Below are 17,017 nucleotides of genomic sequence, written 5' to 3' on the forward strand. Positions count from 1 at the left end.
CAGGAACGGCGGATTTATGAGCTGCTGTGTTTAAAAGTCGTTGCATCACAAACACTGGATGTGTGTTGTTTGAGGCAACTGTGTATTTTCCGTCGGGTGTGTGTGGTCTCTCGGAGAGCTTCACATCATAACTTTGTTTTGCTTTAGAGATGACAACTAAAACCAGGACTTGTTTGCTTTTCTCTCATGTCGGAACCTCTCACAATGTTTTGTCTGTTTTTCCCCCTTTTTTTGTATGTTAAAAGAAAAAACCCACAAACATTTCAAGAGATACAGTTTTGAATGCAGCGTCGTTCTGGGGGCTCCAAACCTACTTTTCACGTGTCTTCAACTTTGAACATTTCAGTTTTAGACAGTTCAGTGAGTGGCTTTGCATCAACAAATCCCTCATATTAGACATGAAGCATTTGGAAAAGAAGATGGATTATAGTGGGAACGGGTTTTACTGGCAGTGACATGTGCAGAACGTTTTTGGACGGAAGTTCTCTTCCACGACGCTGCGCTTTGCTTTTTTGATGAAAATGAGACGGAGGCACGAATTTCAGATAATCCAACGTGCACAAACTCCCGCCTGAGTTTTCCCTCCTGTTTCAACCTCGATAACTCACTCTTGACAAGACAGCTGTTACTCTGAAATTCAACACAAATGTTTATTGAATCATCTACAAGCTACAATTAGCAACATTATTTGCAGACTGTTCCGTTATGTAACTGTGTTCATGATCTCAAGTTAGTGTTTCTTTTACTTCCAGATGTTGAACAGCTGTCTGTTTTTAGCCTCCATAAATAACTCTTCTTCCGACAGACACGTCTATTTTTTCCTGCGCAAACGACCCTTTTAGCAAATTCCACAGATGTCCAGTTGAGTTGTGCGTCGTGTCGGTCATAGAGCAGAGGTAGTTATGTCAGTCACTCCCTGTCCTCCACCGGCCTGTCTCTTTAATGGCAGGAAGTCCGCGAACGATCCCTAGAGACGCTCAGAAGACGAAAGGCTGAGAAAGAGAAAGCTCTCTTTATTTATTCAAGTGAACGATGTGTAAGTCAAACTCTCACCCCCAGAATTACTTAGGAAAACCACTTCAGTCTGTTTGATATTTTTCTAAAATAAAACCAACACTATTAAATTCATTCCACTAATAGGATATAAATGCCTGGTTTTATTACCTCTAATTTCATTGGATTTGTAGAGCCACTGAAGAATGTTCAAATTTGGCTCCGCCCTCGGGCTCCGTGGCGATATACTGTAGTGAGAGACTTTGTGTCTCTAAAGTGAAGGAACAATAACAAACCTCCAAATTGTTCAAATGTGCTCCTTGACTTTCCAGAGTGTTGTCGTTCTTCCATGAGATTAGCGAGGTCAATCCTTCATGAGGTGCTGGAAGCTAACGGTTTATTTTCTGTGAACCGACCGAAGCAGGAATAAAGCATTTATATTCGTTAGCAGCCAGTGTGTCGCCCCCAGAAGAGTCTAAGCGCGTCTTCTTCATGAGATGAACCAAACTTGAACTCCCCGCTCTGGTGAAGCGTCAGCCGACGAGCTCGCCGTTCGTTTCAGACGCTTGGTGACGGCGTTTGCAAGAACTGAGGGAGGATGTTTGGAATCTGCTCCACCTGCACGCAGATCCACACCAGGGAATAAAACGTCAAAATCGGGTGGAAATATATGACGTGAGCTTTAAGCTCCAGGCTTTATTCTCGCTAACGCGGGGCTGGCTGAATTTACTGTTTATGGTGTGTATCAGGGATTAAGATGTGAGTCTTTCTAATAAAAACAAATGTTGAGGCTTTACTCAACCAGAGTCTGGGCTGAAAACCTGAGCGTGCTTCTTTGCGGCTCCTAAAAGTGTCAAGACAGGCCAGGGGTGAAATAACAGCGGCTTTATCGTTGCTCAGTGGACCTCATCTGCCCGTGATAGCACAAGTGATACTATGAAAACAGCACGGCGACGTTGGCAGGCTGAAGGTTTGACTAATGACACCCTCTTGGGTACATTTTCTACTGGAGGTTTCTCTAGAGGTTAAAAGGGGAGCCCAGTCTGCCATCACCACCAACAGAATCGGGCCTCTTTCATGACGCGCTGGGGTCCGCACGACTTTGGCTCTAGGACCGACTAATATTGACCTTTGCGAACAAAGCTGGAGGCTTCGCGGTTGTCTGTCCAAATTTACACTGTGTACCTCAAATTTGTTGAGGTGGATTACGTTAAACCTGGCAGAGGAGGGCCTGGTCCTCTGTTGGCCATGATCCAGATCACGGATTGAGATCAACTTTAATTGGGATTTGCTCCTCTTCTTTCTTGTGTAGTTCAGAAAAGCCACAGAACTGCCAACTCAGCTGAATAAGGTGATGAAGAACGAGGCTGGACGCATCGCTTCTGAAAGAAAAATCGACAGAGAAGCTGAGAGATTAGCAGAAGAAAGCAACTGGAGCTATTTCAGGGGGGACACTTGAATTACCACCGTGGGTAATTGTAATTAGCCCGCTCATGGGGGACACATCAGGATGCAGTTAACATTTTTCATTGGACAGGAGATTGAGTGTCCTGGCGAGTCTATCTGTCTCAATTACCGCAGGTCTTTCCCCGCTTGACTCAGTGAAAGCTGCAGTCAGGAGTGATGAAAGAGAGTATTTCAGATAGCGCCGCGGCTGCCTGCTGCTGTGTGGGGGGCAGAGAGAGTGATGCGGCAAACAGCTGTTTGAGGCTTATTTAAATCTAAGATCTCTTCCTCTTGAGACTGGATGGATCCTGATAACATTCCTGACCAGTCAAAGGTGGCCTCCGTTTGTTTAAGGATCACCGACTTCCCCGAACTGCCCGCTGAGGCAACGGCCCGACTGAGAGTCACGCTTTATCAGAAGCTTCTCAGTTTAAGACTTTGGAGACTGAAAATATGTTTACCACAGTTTATTATAAGATAATCAATAGTTGCCTGCAGGAAGTTAAAGATCATTTTGTTTCTCACATAATAATTAATTATAATTGTGTTAAACCTATATGTTCAATGGGAATATAAAATATTAGCATTTGTTTCTGACTAAATGATAAAAGTAGCACCCTGTGGAGGACATCAGGGATGGACAAACTGGCAAATCTCTAATCTCTATTTTTCACTTTAGTTTTAAATGTGATGGATGGTTGCGTTCAGCTCTGCTGTGACTCTGCTTATCAGTTATTTAAACATTCTGAAATATGGAGATGTTTAGGCAGAGGGTATTTAAATGAAAAATGAAAGTCCCACAACCAGAAGTGAGATGCAAACATGTTTAACTTCCCTTTTCTTACTTGTAATTAATGTGTAATTAATGTGTGACTAGCTCAGGCTAATTTCGCTCCTCAGGAGAACTATAGAATGAGGGTGAGAGCAGAGTTTAGTGAGGATGGGAGGGAGGAAGCTAGCGCAGGTGTCTTATGCACCATTCTGCGCCTCAAATTTAACACCTGAACTGTGCTGCATAAACCATAAACGGATCGAGAGCAGCTTGTTTCACCTCCATCACAGGACAAATGGTGAGTAGGTTTGATGGTTCCAGAGAGCCTCACAGAGGAGAAACCACCATTTCAGAGTAGCTTTAATGGTGGCGTCACACTCGATATGTCAGACTGCTTTGGCCCTCCCTTTTTTAAAATGTGAAATATCCATCAGCTCAGCCTCAGGAGCTGAAGACATGTTGATAACATGTTAATATAATGTATATAACATCTTTAAAGCCAACCCAAAGCGTCAGTGTGGTAATTGAACTGCATATCCTCGGTACATCCAGAGCAACAACACGGTTCTTTTTCCATCAGTCATTTCAGCAGATCGCTCTCTCGAGGGTAATTTAAGAGGGATTTATTTTCTTTTAATTACAAGGCTTTACGTTTGACTTCTTAAAGACTGGAGCTATAGCACGTAGCTTGGCACGCATCGATGCCTCAGTGAAATGACCTGGGAGTTTACCCGGATTGGTTTGTATTCCCATTCCCCCTCCAGTGTATTCTTTTATAATGTGCCAATTTTTCGGGCTGTTTCCTGAATGTTTTGTGCTCTGCAGCTTGTCACAGGTACGTAAGGCTCAGGCAGTAAGATAGCAGGACTAGAAACTTGGCCTAATACTACCTCAGCACACTGACATTTAATATTAATTCCTAGGGGAAATTGTACTGCTCTTTAGATGGTAAATGAGCTCCTTTTGCCAGATGGTTGTTGTGTTAGGTCGTTTGCTTTTTGTTGAATAGGAAGCCGCAGGAGGAGCTCACAGCTTAATTCGAAGAAAATGTTGTTGCTTGTTGCAAAGTTTTATTGCTGGGCTACATAAAACAACTGTAAGGAACATTTGTTCATTGTTAGATCATTTTAATCAACTTCAGGATGTTGTTATCCCATAAAGCAATAAACTAGTATTAGCAGAAGACTGTTCATAACAACAATAAATCACATCAAATGTGTAAGCAGGTCCGAACTCCTCAAAACTCACATGTCCATTTGTATACATTTCCCATTGTCTCTGACTGATATTTCCCCAGTTATCTTCCTGAAAGATAGAGTCATTTGTTGAAATGGCCAAACATCATCCACGAGCTTCATCGGCTCCCCGTCTGTACTTGGCTGCTGTCCACAATAGAACCATTCTCTGTTTAGGTTTCCTCCAGCTGTCCTCTGAGGGTGCAACCGGCTTATTGCTGGGGTAACTTTCCACTAGCTGCACGATCCTGCGCTCGTTTAGCAGCTATTTGAAGAAAAAACCTGCCTGTTTCTTCTGTCCAAAATCAAACCAATGGAAATGTTTCCAACCTCCGGGTGGGAGATTTTATTACAGTTTTTCAGTTTAACTTGCTGAAAAATGTCTCCAGGACATTTCAATCAAAGCAATTCTAAAACAGGAAAGTTTCTTCGTAGTTATGATGTGACTTGAATTCCATTGGTTAATTAATTCCCTGTTAAACATTTAGTATTGATCCAGGTTACTTCTCTCACCCAGTTCTGCTGTTCTGTTGTAGTAGGTTATTGAATATGGCTGCAACAGGAGGAATACTTCCATACACTTATCCAAATGGAATTGTATAAATAATATTATTTTGGGCAGGCGAGTAGAAATCAGCTTTACTAAGTGTGTAAGTTATGGTCACACAGCTGCCAGAATCACAGTAATCACAGAATCGCTGTAACTCTTAACACTTCCAAGGTTGACTGATCATGACCCACATCTAAGAATTAATGCCTGAGAGAGAAACATTAGATATTTAGTCAGTCTGAGCATTAAGGGAGGAACTAATGTGATTTTATGGCGGCTGCAGCTAATCACGACTGAGCCTGAACCTACCGTACTACACTTATCTCTGCCCTATTTTTGTTCCAGAATGAGTCTCGATAAACAGAGTAGATGATGATATTGCTCAGCCGTATCTGCCGCTGTTTATTTTCCCGCAGGGTGGAGGTTCACGTAGGTCGTGTGCTGTAAATCAAGGTTGGATGAAGGTCAGCCGAGCTGAAACAACAAAGCTGAATTCAATCTGCGCCGGAGCGATACCACAAAATGTCCACACAGTGAATTTAGAATGATCTGTCTGTCATATTCCTTTTTATTATTATTACGGGAAAAGAATGCACCGAGAGGAACATGCTTGTGTTAGTTCTGGCAGCGAAATGTAACATCTGAATAGGCTGCAAATCACAAAGCTCTGGGTACATTTTCGCTCCAATTTATGCGTTTGATGGCCGTGTATCTGACAATGGCTAATCCCAAAGATAGCTCTGCAACTTGCTGAGAAAAGTTCTTGCTGCCTCCCTCCATGTTGCCTCTGAGGCCATCTCTCCCCTCAGCGGCTCCTCCACTCTCCCCGACAGATGTTGCTCTTTGTGAAGATGTCTTTGTCTGACAGCTGGGCTCCCTTCCAGAGGACACGGACACGTCTCCCATACTGCAGTTCTGCAAACACACCACTGCTTTCTCTTTTTTGCGTGTGTTTGTAGATTTAATCAGTTATACTGGTAGCCTGGGGGTGGGTGGGGCGGCACCCACTTTGTCTTTGGGTTGCACCTATAGTAGAAAGTTGTGATAACATGGTTGTCATGGACACAGGAAAATCCCTTTCAGTGAGCCTCGCCGGGGAATAAAACATGGCATTAACCAGAAAATGGAGATTCCCTTGTTTACATTCTCAGTAAAATGTGGCGTTAAAGTGTTATATATGTTGATGCTGCCATATGGAGGACAGAGAGTAAGATGCTGGGAGGAAGGTAAACATGAACCCTCCATCAGTCTCAGCCAAATCATCTTCCAAAGACTTCCATTGTTTGTGTTGTGTCCTCGTGGTGTCGGGATAGGAGCCACGTTTCCCAAGATTCTCTGTCTTCACATTGTTATTTAATCATTTCCTGCTCGGTTGTGTGGGTGCATGTTGTGATGTATTAGCTGACTGAGGCTCCTCAGCGTTTTGTGTGGGTGGTTCAGGGTGTCGGTTCGGTGTCACAATTCGTACGACACCTCATTCACCATCCTGTGGCAGATGAAAAACATCTGCCGTTGCGTGTCCAGACAACATTTGGTTACCCGATATTCAGTTTGGTGCAGAAACAGTCAGTAGTGGGAAGATCGGCCTGCAAACTGGAACCTATCACGGCTCTGTGAACAGCCTGGACTCACCCACCGGATTTGATGCACTGCTGATCAAATTCTAAAGCAAAATTTACCAATTAAAACAATCGTAAGCAGTGCTGAACTAGCTTGACTCAAGTGTTGACGTATCTCTGTCCATGTTGTAATCAGGAGTTTTCCTTGTTTTTGGCAAACATGACCAGAAAGTGTCACCAAGCACTTCTTGCATAATTTGACACTACAACAAATTCTGTTTCTGATTACAATTATCCTTACAAGTAGTGTAATCTGCTGTGTCCATCAATGGGATAATAAAATAAAAATAGCTGCCTTCACTTCTCAAATCAATGAGCACATTTATTGTTATTGGATCAAACCGATAAAAACTATTCTACCAAAATAATAACAAAGAGAAATCGTAAAGACCTTTTAGTCTTTTTTCAGGGATTTTTCCAGACTGTCTGGCTGGTGATAAAGAAATACCATCCATGATCTGAGATGAAATAACAAACAAGTGTAGAACGCTAGTTAACATTAATGTTGTTCATATTTGGTTCAGACTAAATGTGAAGAAAAGACCAAGTGCTTGTCAGTAGCCGTCTCCAGGCCAGTCATAAAGCTTGCTACTATACCTTGAGCTAACAGGAGCTGAGCCCTAAATCTGTCAGTGACCAATCCGACGCATTTGCTTCTTGGTCTACGTTCACAACCCAGTTCCAAAGGCTAACAAATGGTTCTAGGTGTTTATTCAAATTGACATGTTTTCAGTAGCTGTGAGATGAAGCAGCTAAGCCTCCAGAGCTCCGTGTGTGTGTGTGTGTCCGTGTGTGTGTGTGTGTGTGTGTGTGTGTGTGTGTGTGTGTGTGTGTGTGTGTGTGTGTGTGGCACACAGCTCTATGACAGACGAATGTCCAGCTCTGCCACTACGTTATGTTTGTGTGACAGTGTTTTACATCTATGCGTTTGATGTGTGTGACAAATGGCCGTCAGCCTAAATGACGGCCTGTGAAGGATCAATGAGACGTTTCCTCTCTTGACCAGATCCAGTCATTAAACTAAACAAGGGAAAAGTGAGTGTCAAACAGCACTCCTGTATGAGTGTAGAAGTAGACATCTCTGTGATGGATGATGTCTGGAGCTGCAAATCGTTTCCCTACACACTCCTGGTGACTTTCTGTCTTCTCCGATGTCATCATTCAGTAGTGGGCAAACGGTCGACCCAATCCAGTAAACAGAATCCTTTTAAAGTCAGCGTCGTAACACTGATACTGCAGTCGTTTCAGTTGTGCCCTGTTGGTATCCGGTTCCCCTCTTCAGTTGTTGCTATAGTGACATTAATGTGATGGACGGACCGGAGCGGGCAGTGTTGTGGGGCACAGGTGACACGTGCGTTTACTATAGAATAGCATGCGGATTTGTGAAACTAAATCCTCTTCTGATGCTGTCCGAGTTCATGTGGCTCTGGACTGTAAAGAGCGCTGAGTGGTCATAATATGACGAGAAAGTGAACAAATATTATTCATTGGTTGGATGTATAACCTTTCCTGTTTGACTTTTCCTTCCAGTCTTTCTTTCACCTGTGTCTCCTTTATGACCCCTCTGATTTCTTCCATCTGTGCCCGTCGTGTCCATCTGCTAACGGCTGCATTTATCTAATTTTTTAACATTGTCATGTTTCCTAAACACTCCGAGCAGTTTGACTTTGGTTAATGCGTCACACATTTAATGTGCTCACCTGTTGCTGCAGTGTTATTGCAACAAAATGTTTCAGAAGAATCCAACAATCATACCATTTCCTGTAGGAACAGCCTCATTTTTTAAAATAAGAAAGTAATCTGTAATCCTCCAGGATTACAAGGATCAAAACAGATGTTTTTGACCTAAACCTAAAAAGCAAAAATAAGACGAATGAGAATCCTGACCTTTGTCTTCAATACGTGACCCGATTCACCAAAAATGCGTCTTCACATAGTAAACTGTCCAAATATGGACTTGATGAGCACTGAGTCATAATTATCAGGCTTTTCTAACCCCCCCAGTGGCAGTGATGCAGTGCTGAGCTGCACATCATCATCCACACCAACATCTTTTTTCCTGTTCCCGGAGTGCTGTGGTGAACTCAAGGTCAGCCTAAAGCGCTTTCTTCTCCGGGTTTTGTAGTCCAGCTACCGCACAAGATCTTCCCTCTCATCCCTCTGTTTAGAGTCAGCGTCGGTCCAGAGTCACGGGGGAAATTTAGGCCAGAATGCAACCACACATATATTACATACAGAAACGCAAACACACACTCTTTATGTATCCCTGTACTCCAAAGTGCCTCACACAGGCACTGATATGATAAATAGGCGTCACTAGCAAAAGCAGTGGTGGGAGAGCAGAAAAAGAGTTGTGAGTAACATTATCTGAGCCCCGAGAGATAAGGTCAGTCCTTTTGTGGTGATAGAAGCAAAGCACAGCAGAGATTGGAAGGAAGAAAGAGGCAAAGCACAGGCGGTGATAGAACATGAGAGGAACCCTGAAGCTGCGTGTTGATTGTAAGCCAGGACGACTTTATAAGCCCTGCAGGCCACGCTTAATGGCATGAAAGATAAACACGGACGTGGCGCTGAAGAACACCGCCGCTGCCATTAAATGCCCATTTGTTTGGATTAGCTGAGACACCTTCTGTGGAAGGATTAGGTGATGTGCAGGGTTCTGCAGCTATGAGCTCCTCCCTCACTCAACAGAGGAACCACTGCGCCTCCTTCGTACCTCTCAGTTTAGGAATTTGAATCCTGTTTTAAGTTAAAATGTATCCAAATCTCACAGGGATCCTGTAAGTTTTTGGCCAAGGAAATCCCTGCTGGGCTGTTCAGAAGGTAATATCTCATAACTCAGATATTTCTGGAGTGGGATTAAGGACTTGCGGCATTCTTGCATTTCGACAGCCTGAGCCTCCAGCAGGGAAGGAGGAGGCCATCGGGGACGTCCCAGAATGGTCCCAGAGGGAAGATTCCCATGTTGGAAGGCTTGCGTCACAAAGAGCACCGACTCTGCTGCTGCCCAGCATTCGGGCCTCTGACTGAGCCAGTTTGTTTGCTTGTTTGGTTTTGGTTGTGCGTTCCCATGGAGGGGCTTCCTCTCCCATCCTCCAGACACACATCGTTAATTGGTGCAACATTTGAGCCCATTTTTACAATAGCGAGCAGCATTGTAACTGGAGGATTTCGGTAAATAAACATCTCATATCTCATTTTGCACTTTATCATCGGAGCAGAAAATGCTCCAAAATAAAAGAACAGATCGGAGAACCGTTGGGGAACCTGCTCATCGAGGTAACACTTGTACAAGGCTGCTTCTCCTGTCTTAGATATGTAGGTCGAACTGTTTAGAATTTAGGAGCGTTGGAGGATCTTTATGCTGTTTGTCTGCCTTCATTGTGAGAACTTTAGATTTTAACACTCAATCTATAAACGAATCTGCCCAGTTGTCACGTTCTTCCTGTCTGTTCTTTTGTGATAATTGATGACAATGTTTAAATGTATTTTAGTGTCTCTAAACTTGCTGTTTTTAAAATGTTTTCTTCCAATTCATTTGAAGCCTGATTGTATCTCTGTGGGTTTCCTTTGTTGTAACTTCATACTGTTGAAAGCTTGTTCAACGTAACATTTTCCATTCTGTCTTTTTATCTTGTGCAATCCATAGAAACAGCCAAGAAATCAAAGTTAATGATTGGGTAGATTCTTGAGTGTTCTGCTTCTTTGAAACATCTGTCTGCCTGCAGAATTTGGACCTCTTGAAATGAAAAACATGGTTTATTCAGCGCTTTACATGAAGCAAGGGTAGTTTAATTTTGGTGGTTTGAACAGAGATCATTATGTCTCTGCACAAAGGCAGCTGACAACCGCACAATAGCATCTTGACAGGGAGAGAAAGGCTGGAAAGAAGGAAGAAAACAGCAAAGAGCTCGAAAACAGCTCTTGTCTCGACGAGAAGAGCCCAGACCACCCCTTCACTGCAGACCCCTTTATATCTATAAGATACTTAGTTTCATCCTCTGTCTTTGCTGTCGCCATGTCTGGTGACCCCTTTGGCCTGAGCAGCATCTTATTAGGGCCTAAAACAACATCTGACGCGTGATAAATCTAATCTAGTCCAATAATCTACCCCACAGATACAGTTGCATTCCTTCTCACGTGATTGTACATATCACAACGGTAACATTTTTTACTATATTCCGACCATCTATGATAGCATCTTCAGTGTTTATAAATTGTTTGTTCCAGGTTGGCATTTAGTGAATCTTTGTTTCTGTTCCAGAGAAATGATGCAGTAAAGAAACTAAACATTAATTGAATACATTCAAAATGAGCCAGTTGGGCAGGAAGTCGAGAGAAGGTCAAACAGTCTGTTAATAATCTCAGGTTCTAAGTTTGGAACCATTGAAACTGGCGGCAAAGACGACTTTGAAAGACGTGGTCGTGAGACAGGTTAGACCCCCAGTCATGCTCCAGGGAAAGGTTCACAGAAAGGTTGTGATAAGAAGGTGCAAGATTATCTGCTGGCGTGGCCTCATTGGTGGCTGCACAACACCAGGCTGTGCTGCATTTAGGATGGTCGGTGGTCTTTAAAAGCCTCCGTGGTCTACTCCAACAAAGTGGTCTAAAATGGATCCTGAGCGTAAGGGATCTATCCCAGAAGCCCCTTCACCTCCTCACACACGCAACAGATAAGCCAAGACATGAGAGAGCCGGAGTAGTGAGTGTTTTATACAGTCCAGGCCGCAGTTATCGAACCCTCACGGTGCTTCTCAACCCAACCAATGCTGCTGTTTACAAAAGGATCAAGACCCCCTTTTGGAATGGTTGAATGGGAAATGTCAGAGAAGTGGTAAACATTTGCACTCATTTGTAACAATAATTGTGGGGAGTATCTGTCCAGATTGTCCTGCTCCCGGCTCTCAATCCAAGGCAATTTGAGCCATTTAGCTTCTTCATGATAATGCACAGAATATGTATGTTGGGGATGTCAGCCGGTTTATTGTCTGTGACGCTGTCCATGAAAACAGAACGCACGTCCATCCACTAACCTAAACACTTGTCCCACCCGATGATGAACAGTCACTTTCCTCTTCTACATCCTGCTTCATGTTGTGCAGCTTCTCTTTTATGTTCAAGACAGCAAAAGCCGCTTGTTCATGATTAATCTCAGAAACCGCTCAAAGGAACAAAGATGATGAGCTGTGAGCGAAGGCAGCCATCGCCACACCAGACTAGACCAAACGCAGTTTTAAAACCTACATGCTGCCGTGTGGAGGAGAGGCTGGAAAAGTTTTGGTTTTTTTTAAAATTAGTCTTACATTACTGTTTGTGTATGTGTGTGTGTGTGTGTGAGGGGGCTGTATGTAATCGTACTTGAGAGATTTCTCATAAGATTCTCATGGGCCTTAATGCCTGCAAATGTTGGGAAAAGGCATCAAGCATGATGGGCTGTACAGACTCAGACTCTCACATTTCTACTATAGTTGGGAGGACCGCAGCTAAGAAACTTGGCCGGCTGTATTTGAGGATGCGTTTACTGTCTGTCTGTATTTTGTCCGCTGCTCACATGCGACCCACACCCATTCGATTTTTGGGAGGTTTGAGTTTGTGAGCTCCATGTGGAAGCTTTTAAGCCAGATTTATTGTTCTGATATTCATGAGAAATACAAAAATAAATTTTAAAAAAGGAAAGGGGAATACTTCTGGGGTATTATTCTGTAATTGCATTGGCATTTTCGCAGTCTCTCCATGCAACAACAGAAAACAGTGCCATGTGTCGAAATACATTCATTCCAGTTTCAGGTCAGATGACAAATGGCTCAGGAGAGAGTTCACTGGCATCAAAACTATACATCCCAGCAGAAAGTAAAGCCCCCACAACCTTTGCATTCTCATGATGCAGCCATATTTATTTCACCGCTGCGGTCCCTTTCCCAGCTGAGACAAATTTACATTTCAGGTCCGGCAGTTAAAGAAAGTGTTTGCTTTCTTTGCTGGGACTCGTTGACCGAGATCATTTAACTGGAGTCGAGGTCAGAAACCATCGAAACAACCACCTAAACAACCACGTAAGCCTCTTTTATTGCTGCCTGAGCAGAGATCTGACATGATTGAGCGTGTTTGTGTAATTTCGTTGGACACTTTCCATTTATGACCCCTCTTGTGCAGCCAAGAGTCAACCAGATTCCCCAGGAGATGAACCCCGATGTATTTCCTGGATTTAGCGTCACATCAGTGAATCTCAGCCTGTCAGAGTCTGCTGAAGGTGACACAGCGGTCGCTACCAGGTGCACTGCAAAGCTGCTGCTTTCCGTACACAAACTTTAGTTTTTGAGGAAAGATTAAGCTCTAAATAAGATGTTTAAACAGCCGTAGTCCTTGGTTCATTATCAGACCTGGTAATCCATCATTTCTTTGTGGAATCCAAACTTACTGATTTCATTCCCGTTCCCCTGGCCAGAACATTGAAGGCTGTGAAGGAAAGTGACTTTTAGCTAAGGATCATGGAGTTGTAGTTGACTGTTGTGAGTCTGAAAATGAGCCCAGAAAAGTGTTGCATTTGACTTTAACACCGCTGCCAAGACAAAATATTACACCGAAGAGCTAATTTGACCTGGCAGGCCTGTACTTATTTAGGAACTGGCTGCTTCTTTGAAGAGTCATGAGATCCATCTGCCCTCTGATCATATCTATTGTGCTCAGATTGACCAAGTGTTGCAATTCAGAAAATTAGCTTTTCTTCTACTATAAATATCCATTTAATATCGATCAATTCTAATACTTTTGCAAGGACTCGGGGGAGCTGGAACTTATCCCAGCCAAAATTGGATCATTACAACAAATGTAAACTCGGGCGATTGCAACGGCTCTAATTTGTTTAAATTCACCCAAAAGTCAAATAAAAGCTTTTGATAAGCATCTCGTCTCATATTTGTCTGTTTGGGTGTATATTGTATTGAATCAATTTACTCAAAAATCCAACTCGAGGGAAAAGGCGGCATCAATCTGACTGTGTAATGGTAACAAATTCAATAAAACTTTATTTATATAGTGTCTGTTACAATCAAGATCGCCGCAAAGTGCTTTGCAAAACCCCAGAAAACCTCCCATTTAACAGGAAGAAATCTTAAGCAGGCCCAGGGTGCCGTGTGATTGTGACAAGATCGTGTGCATGTATGGGGAGGTTCACTGCAGCCACCCACCAGAGGGCGACACTTTGGTCTCATGTCCATTTCCGACTCAGACTTGTTGACACGCTTGTTTAGTGAGACCACTCTCAAATACTACAGGGATCTCCTTTGGTAATAAAGTTCCAGCAGAAGGTTTAATATTGCTGTTTGACAAATTTCTGTTGGCGTAATGCTGCTCTGGAACGCACCGATGAGCCGAAGGAAAACTGGGTCGACATATTTCAAAGGATCAGATAGACAGAATTCTCCCCACTGGACGATTATTGTACTGTGTGTTCGGAATTAAGAGCATCCAAACCCAGACACTGGGAATCTAATCAGATCAAATCAGGTTATTTATCAAACAAGAGTGTTTCATGTTAGCCATGATAGATCATGATAACTTCAAATAAACAGGGGACAGATCACACAGTAAACAAAATGCTCACAAGTAGATCTTGAACCTCATGAGAGGAAATGAAAAAGAAAAACTCCAACATGAACTCTGAGGAAAATTGAATAAGGAATCAAAGCCCAGATGGTTCATCCAGTTAAAGAACCTCTCTCTCATGTCACTGTTTGTGTTTTGAGATAAGGATAATAGAATTTGTTCCAGGAACGCATCAGTAGATATCTGTTCATCTCTGCCTCTTCCAACATAAGCTAACCAGCTGCATCTGGATGTATGTGTTACTGCCAATGTTTGGCCTGAGCCGCTCATACGAGAGAAGAAGAAGGTTTCTTCATTAAAGGACAGGTTTGTTGGAAACTTGTCCATAAGGCCACTGATCACAGAACGAGATAAAGAACCTTATATGAACGTATATTTTAACTCCGTGTCAGACAGGATATTGTGTTAGTTCTGTCGATTCAGGAAAACACCCAAATGGGGGTCAAATGGTTTAATGCCTTTGCTTCCTTATTTGCTACAGATTGAGAATTACATCAAGGAGAGCATGAAGATGGAGATGGCCCAGCTGCAGCAGAGCGCCGTCCACAACCACACCGCCGCCATGTTGGAAATGGGCACCAACCTGCTCTCTCAAACAGCCGAGCAGACCCGGAAGCTCACCGACGTGGAAACCCAGGTGATGCCGGCTCCACGCTGTCAAACACATATTAATTACAATTTTTGTGAATTATTATCTGAAATATTGAAAATTAGATCAGCTGGGATGCTCATCATTGAGTTATTGAGTTAAATATGTCGCTTAAATCGTAAACATGTTCAATAAAACTGGTTTTGGAGCTATTTTTGGAGTATTTATGTCAGGATATTCTGACTTTGACTATATTTTGCAACACTGCAACATTGTTGCAGCGACGGACAGTAACCTAAGGATTTTATTCCTCCAGGTTCTGAATCAGACATCCAGGCTTGAGATCCAGCTGCTGGAAAACTCTCTTTCTACTAACAAGCTGGAGAAAGAGTTAATGATCCAAACCAATGAGATCAGCAAACTGCATGACAAGAACAGGTAAACAGCCAAAACACAGAGCCAATAAGGCATCAAAGAGAAGAAGCACATTGAAAAGAAGAAACTTTCTGAGCTTTATTAAAAAGGTCCATTTTGCCAATGTTGTGTGAACATCAGATGGTCCATTGAGCCATTTTACAGTTTGTAACCAGACCATTCAGATGTGGTCTAAGGACACTTCCTGATGTCTGAAGATCTCGTTCCTCGCTGTGACCGGACCTGTGGGATTTACTTGGATGAAACTGTATTTACAAGCCACACAGCTTTTGTTGCAGTTTCCATAGAGACTCCCTGCAATCACTTTGAAACAAAGCGGACAGCGCTGGAAAGCACAGCTAATCTGATGTTATTGCCGAGGCTTATGGGAAATGAATTCTCTGGGCAATTACTCTCATCCGCTCGCTCACAAATGTCATCTTCTTCTTTGCTAAACTCATTAATGATTTTGATGTCAGCCTGTATCACCATCAAGCCCTCGACTGTGTAATGATATTGAAAAGGTTTCTTCATTTGCCTCAGAAGAGACTGTGATGTTTCATAATGAAGAACACGTTGTGCTCTGAAAAAAAGCCACCAACCCAAAATTCTTTATTTTTCAAATAATGGGAACATACTTTTTTAGCTGCACACAGGAAACTATGCGTGAGATGACACATTTCACCACATTTAGAGGATCAATATAGTATTTTCCTTTAAAAAAGAACGAGATTAGGTGAATAAAAGAAGGGTTGGAAAAGGTTAACCTATTTATGGTCATTATGTAACCAGGAGATGTTCGGATAAAAATTTAATATGGGTATTAAACCTATTTAAATCAGGCAAAACAAAACTGGCTCTAGTGGATTTGGATGCCAGGAAGAATGATAATTAACAACTTCCTTCTCTTCCACAACAAACCTTCATCAAACCTCTTTCTGCTCCTCAGTCTCTTAGAGCAGAAGATGTTAGAAATGGAGATGAGACATCAGGAGGAGCTGGACACGCTGAAGCAGGAGAAGGGCAGCCTGCAGGCGCTGTTGGGCGGCCAGAGCCACGTTATCAGTGAACTGGAAGTCCAACTGAACCGGGCAACTGGGAACAGCACGGCCCTGCAGAGACAGCAGCAGGAGATGATGGATACGGTCCACAACCTCCTCAACCTCTGCTCCAAAGATGGAGGTACATTTCAGATTCTACAGCAAATCAGGTCGGCCGGCCGCTACTGCTCAGGGTTTGGACCTTAGCGTGCTGACATTAGCACTAACCTGACGGGCCAGCATGACTCTGCTCTATTTTTATTTTGTCTTTGCTCTGAAGCCCTACAGCAAAGTGAGAAACGTCCACCATGTCCTGGTTTCTTGTACCTGGGCCAGGCAGGATAGACAGGCGCTGTGTTTTTCTTTCAGTGGAGCAAAGCGCTCATCAGTTTTCTTTTAGTTGCCTATCGCTCCATCCAAATTCTGTTCACCCCCTCCAGCGATGAGCCCAACACCAGAACATTAATGTCCAAACCACAACGTGCAGAAGAAACTGTGTGTATTGGCTGCTCATTGCCTGAACTGTGAAGCAACATCTATCTTGTTTTGGATCGTTCCCCTCGTCTCCTCTGTTTTACGATCCTCCTAAAGTATGATTATACCAGATGCATAAAGCTGATCCGATGCAGACAAACACGAGGATGCGCCGGCGTTTGAATTTTGCACCATTAAGAGCATCAATCCGCTCTTGTAACCCTGTTAAAGCGATGTGCTGCTGCCATAAATCAGCATGGTGCTCACTTTAACCTTGCTT

The 17,017-nt window shown here is 43.2% G+C and overlaps 1 protein-coding gene across 3 annotated transcripts in view; it reads left to right on the forward strand.

Annotated features, from left to right (window-relative positions):
- angpt1 (angiopoietin 1) overlaps positions 1-17,017 on the forward strand; it is a 55,272-nt gene that overhangs the window by 15,980 nt on the left and 22,275 nt on the right. For all 3 annotated transcript variants that reach the window (XM_029845380.1, XM_011609266.2, XM_003969203.3), the window contains exons 2-4: positions 14,702-14,857; positions 15,126-15,247; positions 16,173-16,405. In XM_029845380.1, coding sequence (XP_029701240.1) covers positions 14,726-14,857; positions 15,126-15,247; positions 16,173-16,405 — 487 coding nt within the window. In that variant the 5' untranslated portion in view covers positions 14,702-14,725. The remainder of the gene's footprint in view (positions 1-14,701; positions 14,858-15,125; positions 15,248-16,172; positions 16,406-17,017) is intronic.

The sequence above is a fragment of the Takifugu rubripes genome, chromosome 12 (genome assembly GCF_901000725.2).
Source record: "Takifugu rubripes chromosome 12, fTakRub1.2, whole genome shotgun sequence".
In the NCBI taxonomy this organism is placed as follows: Eukaryota; Metazoa; Chordata; class Actinopteri; order Tetraodontiformes; family Tetraodontidae; genus Takifugu; species Takifugu rubripes.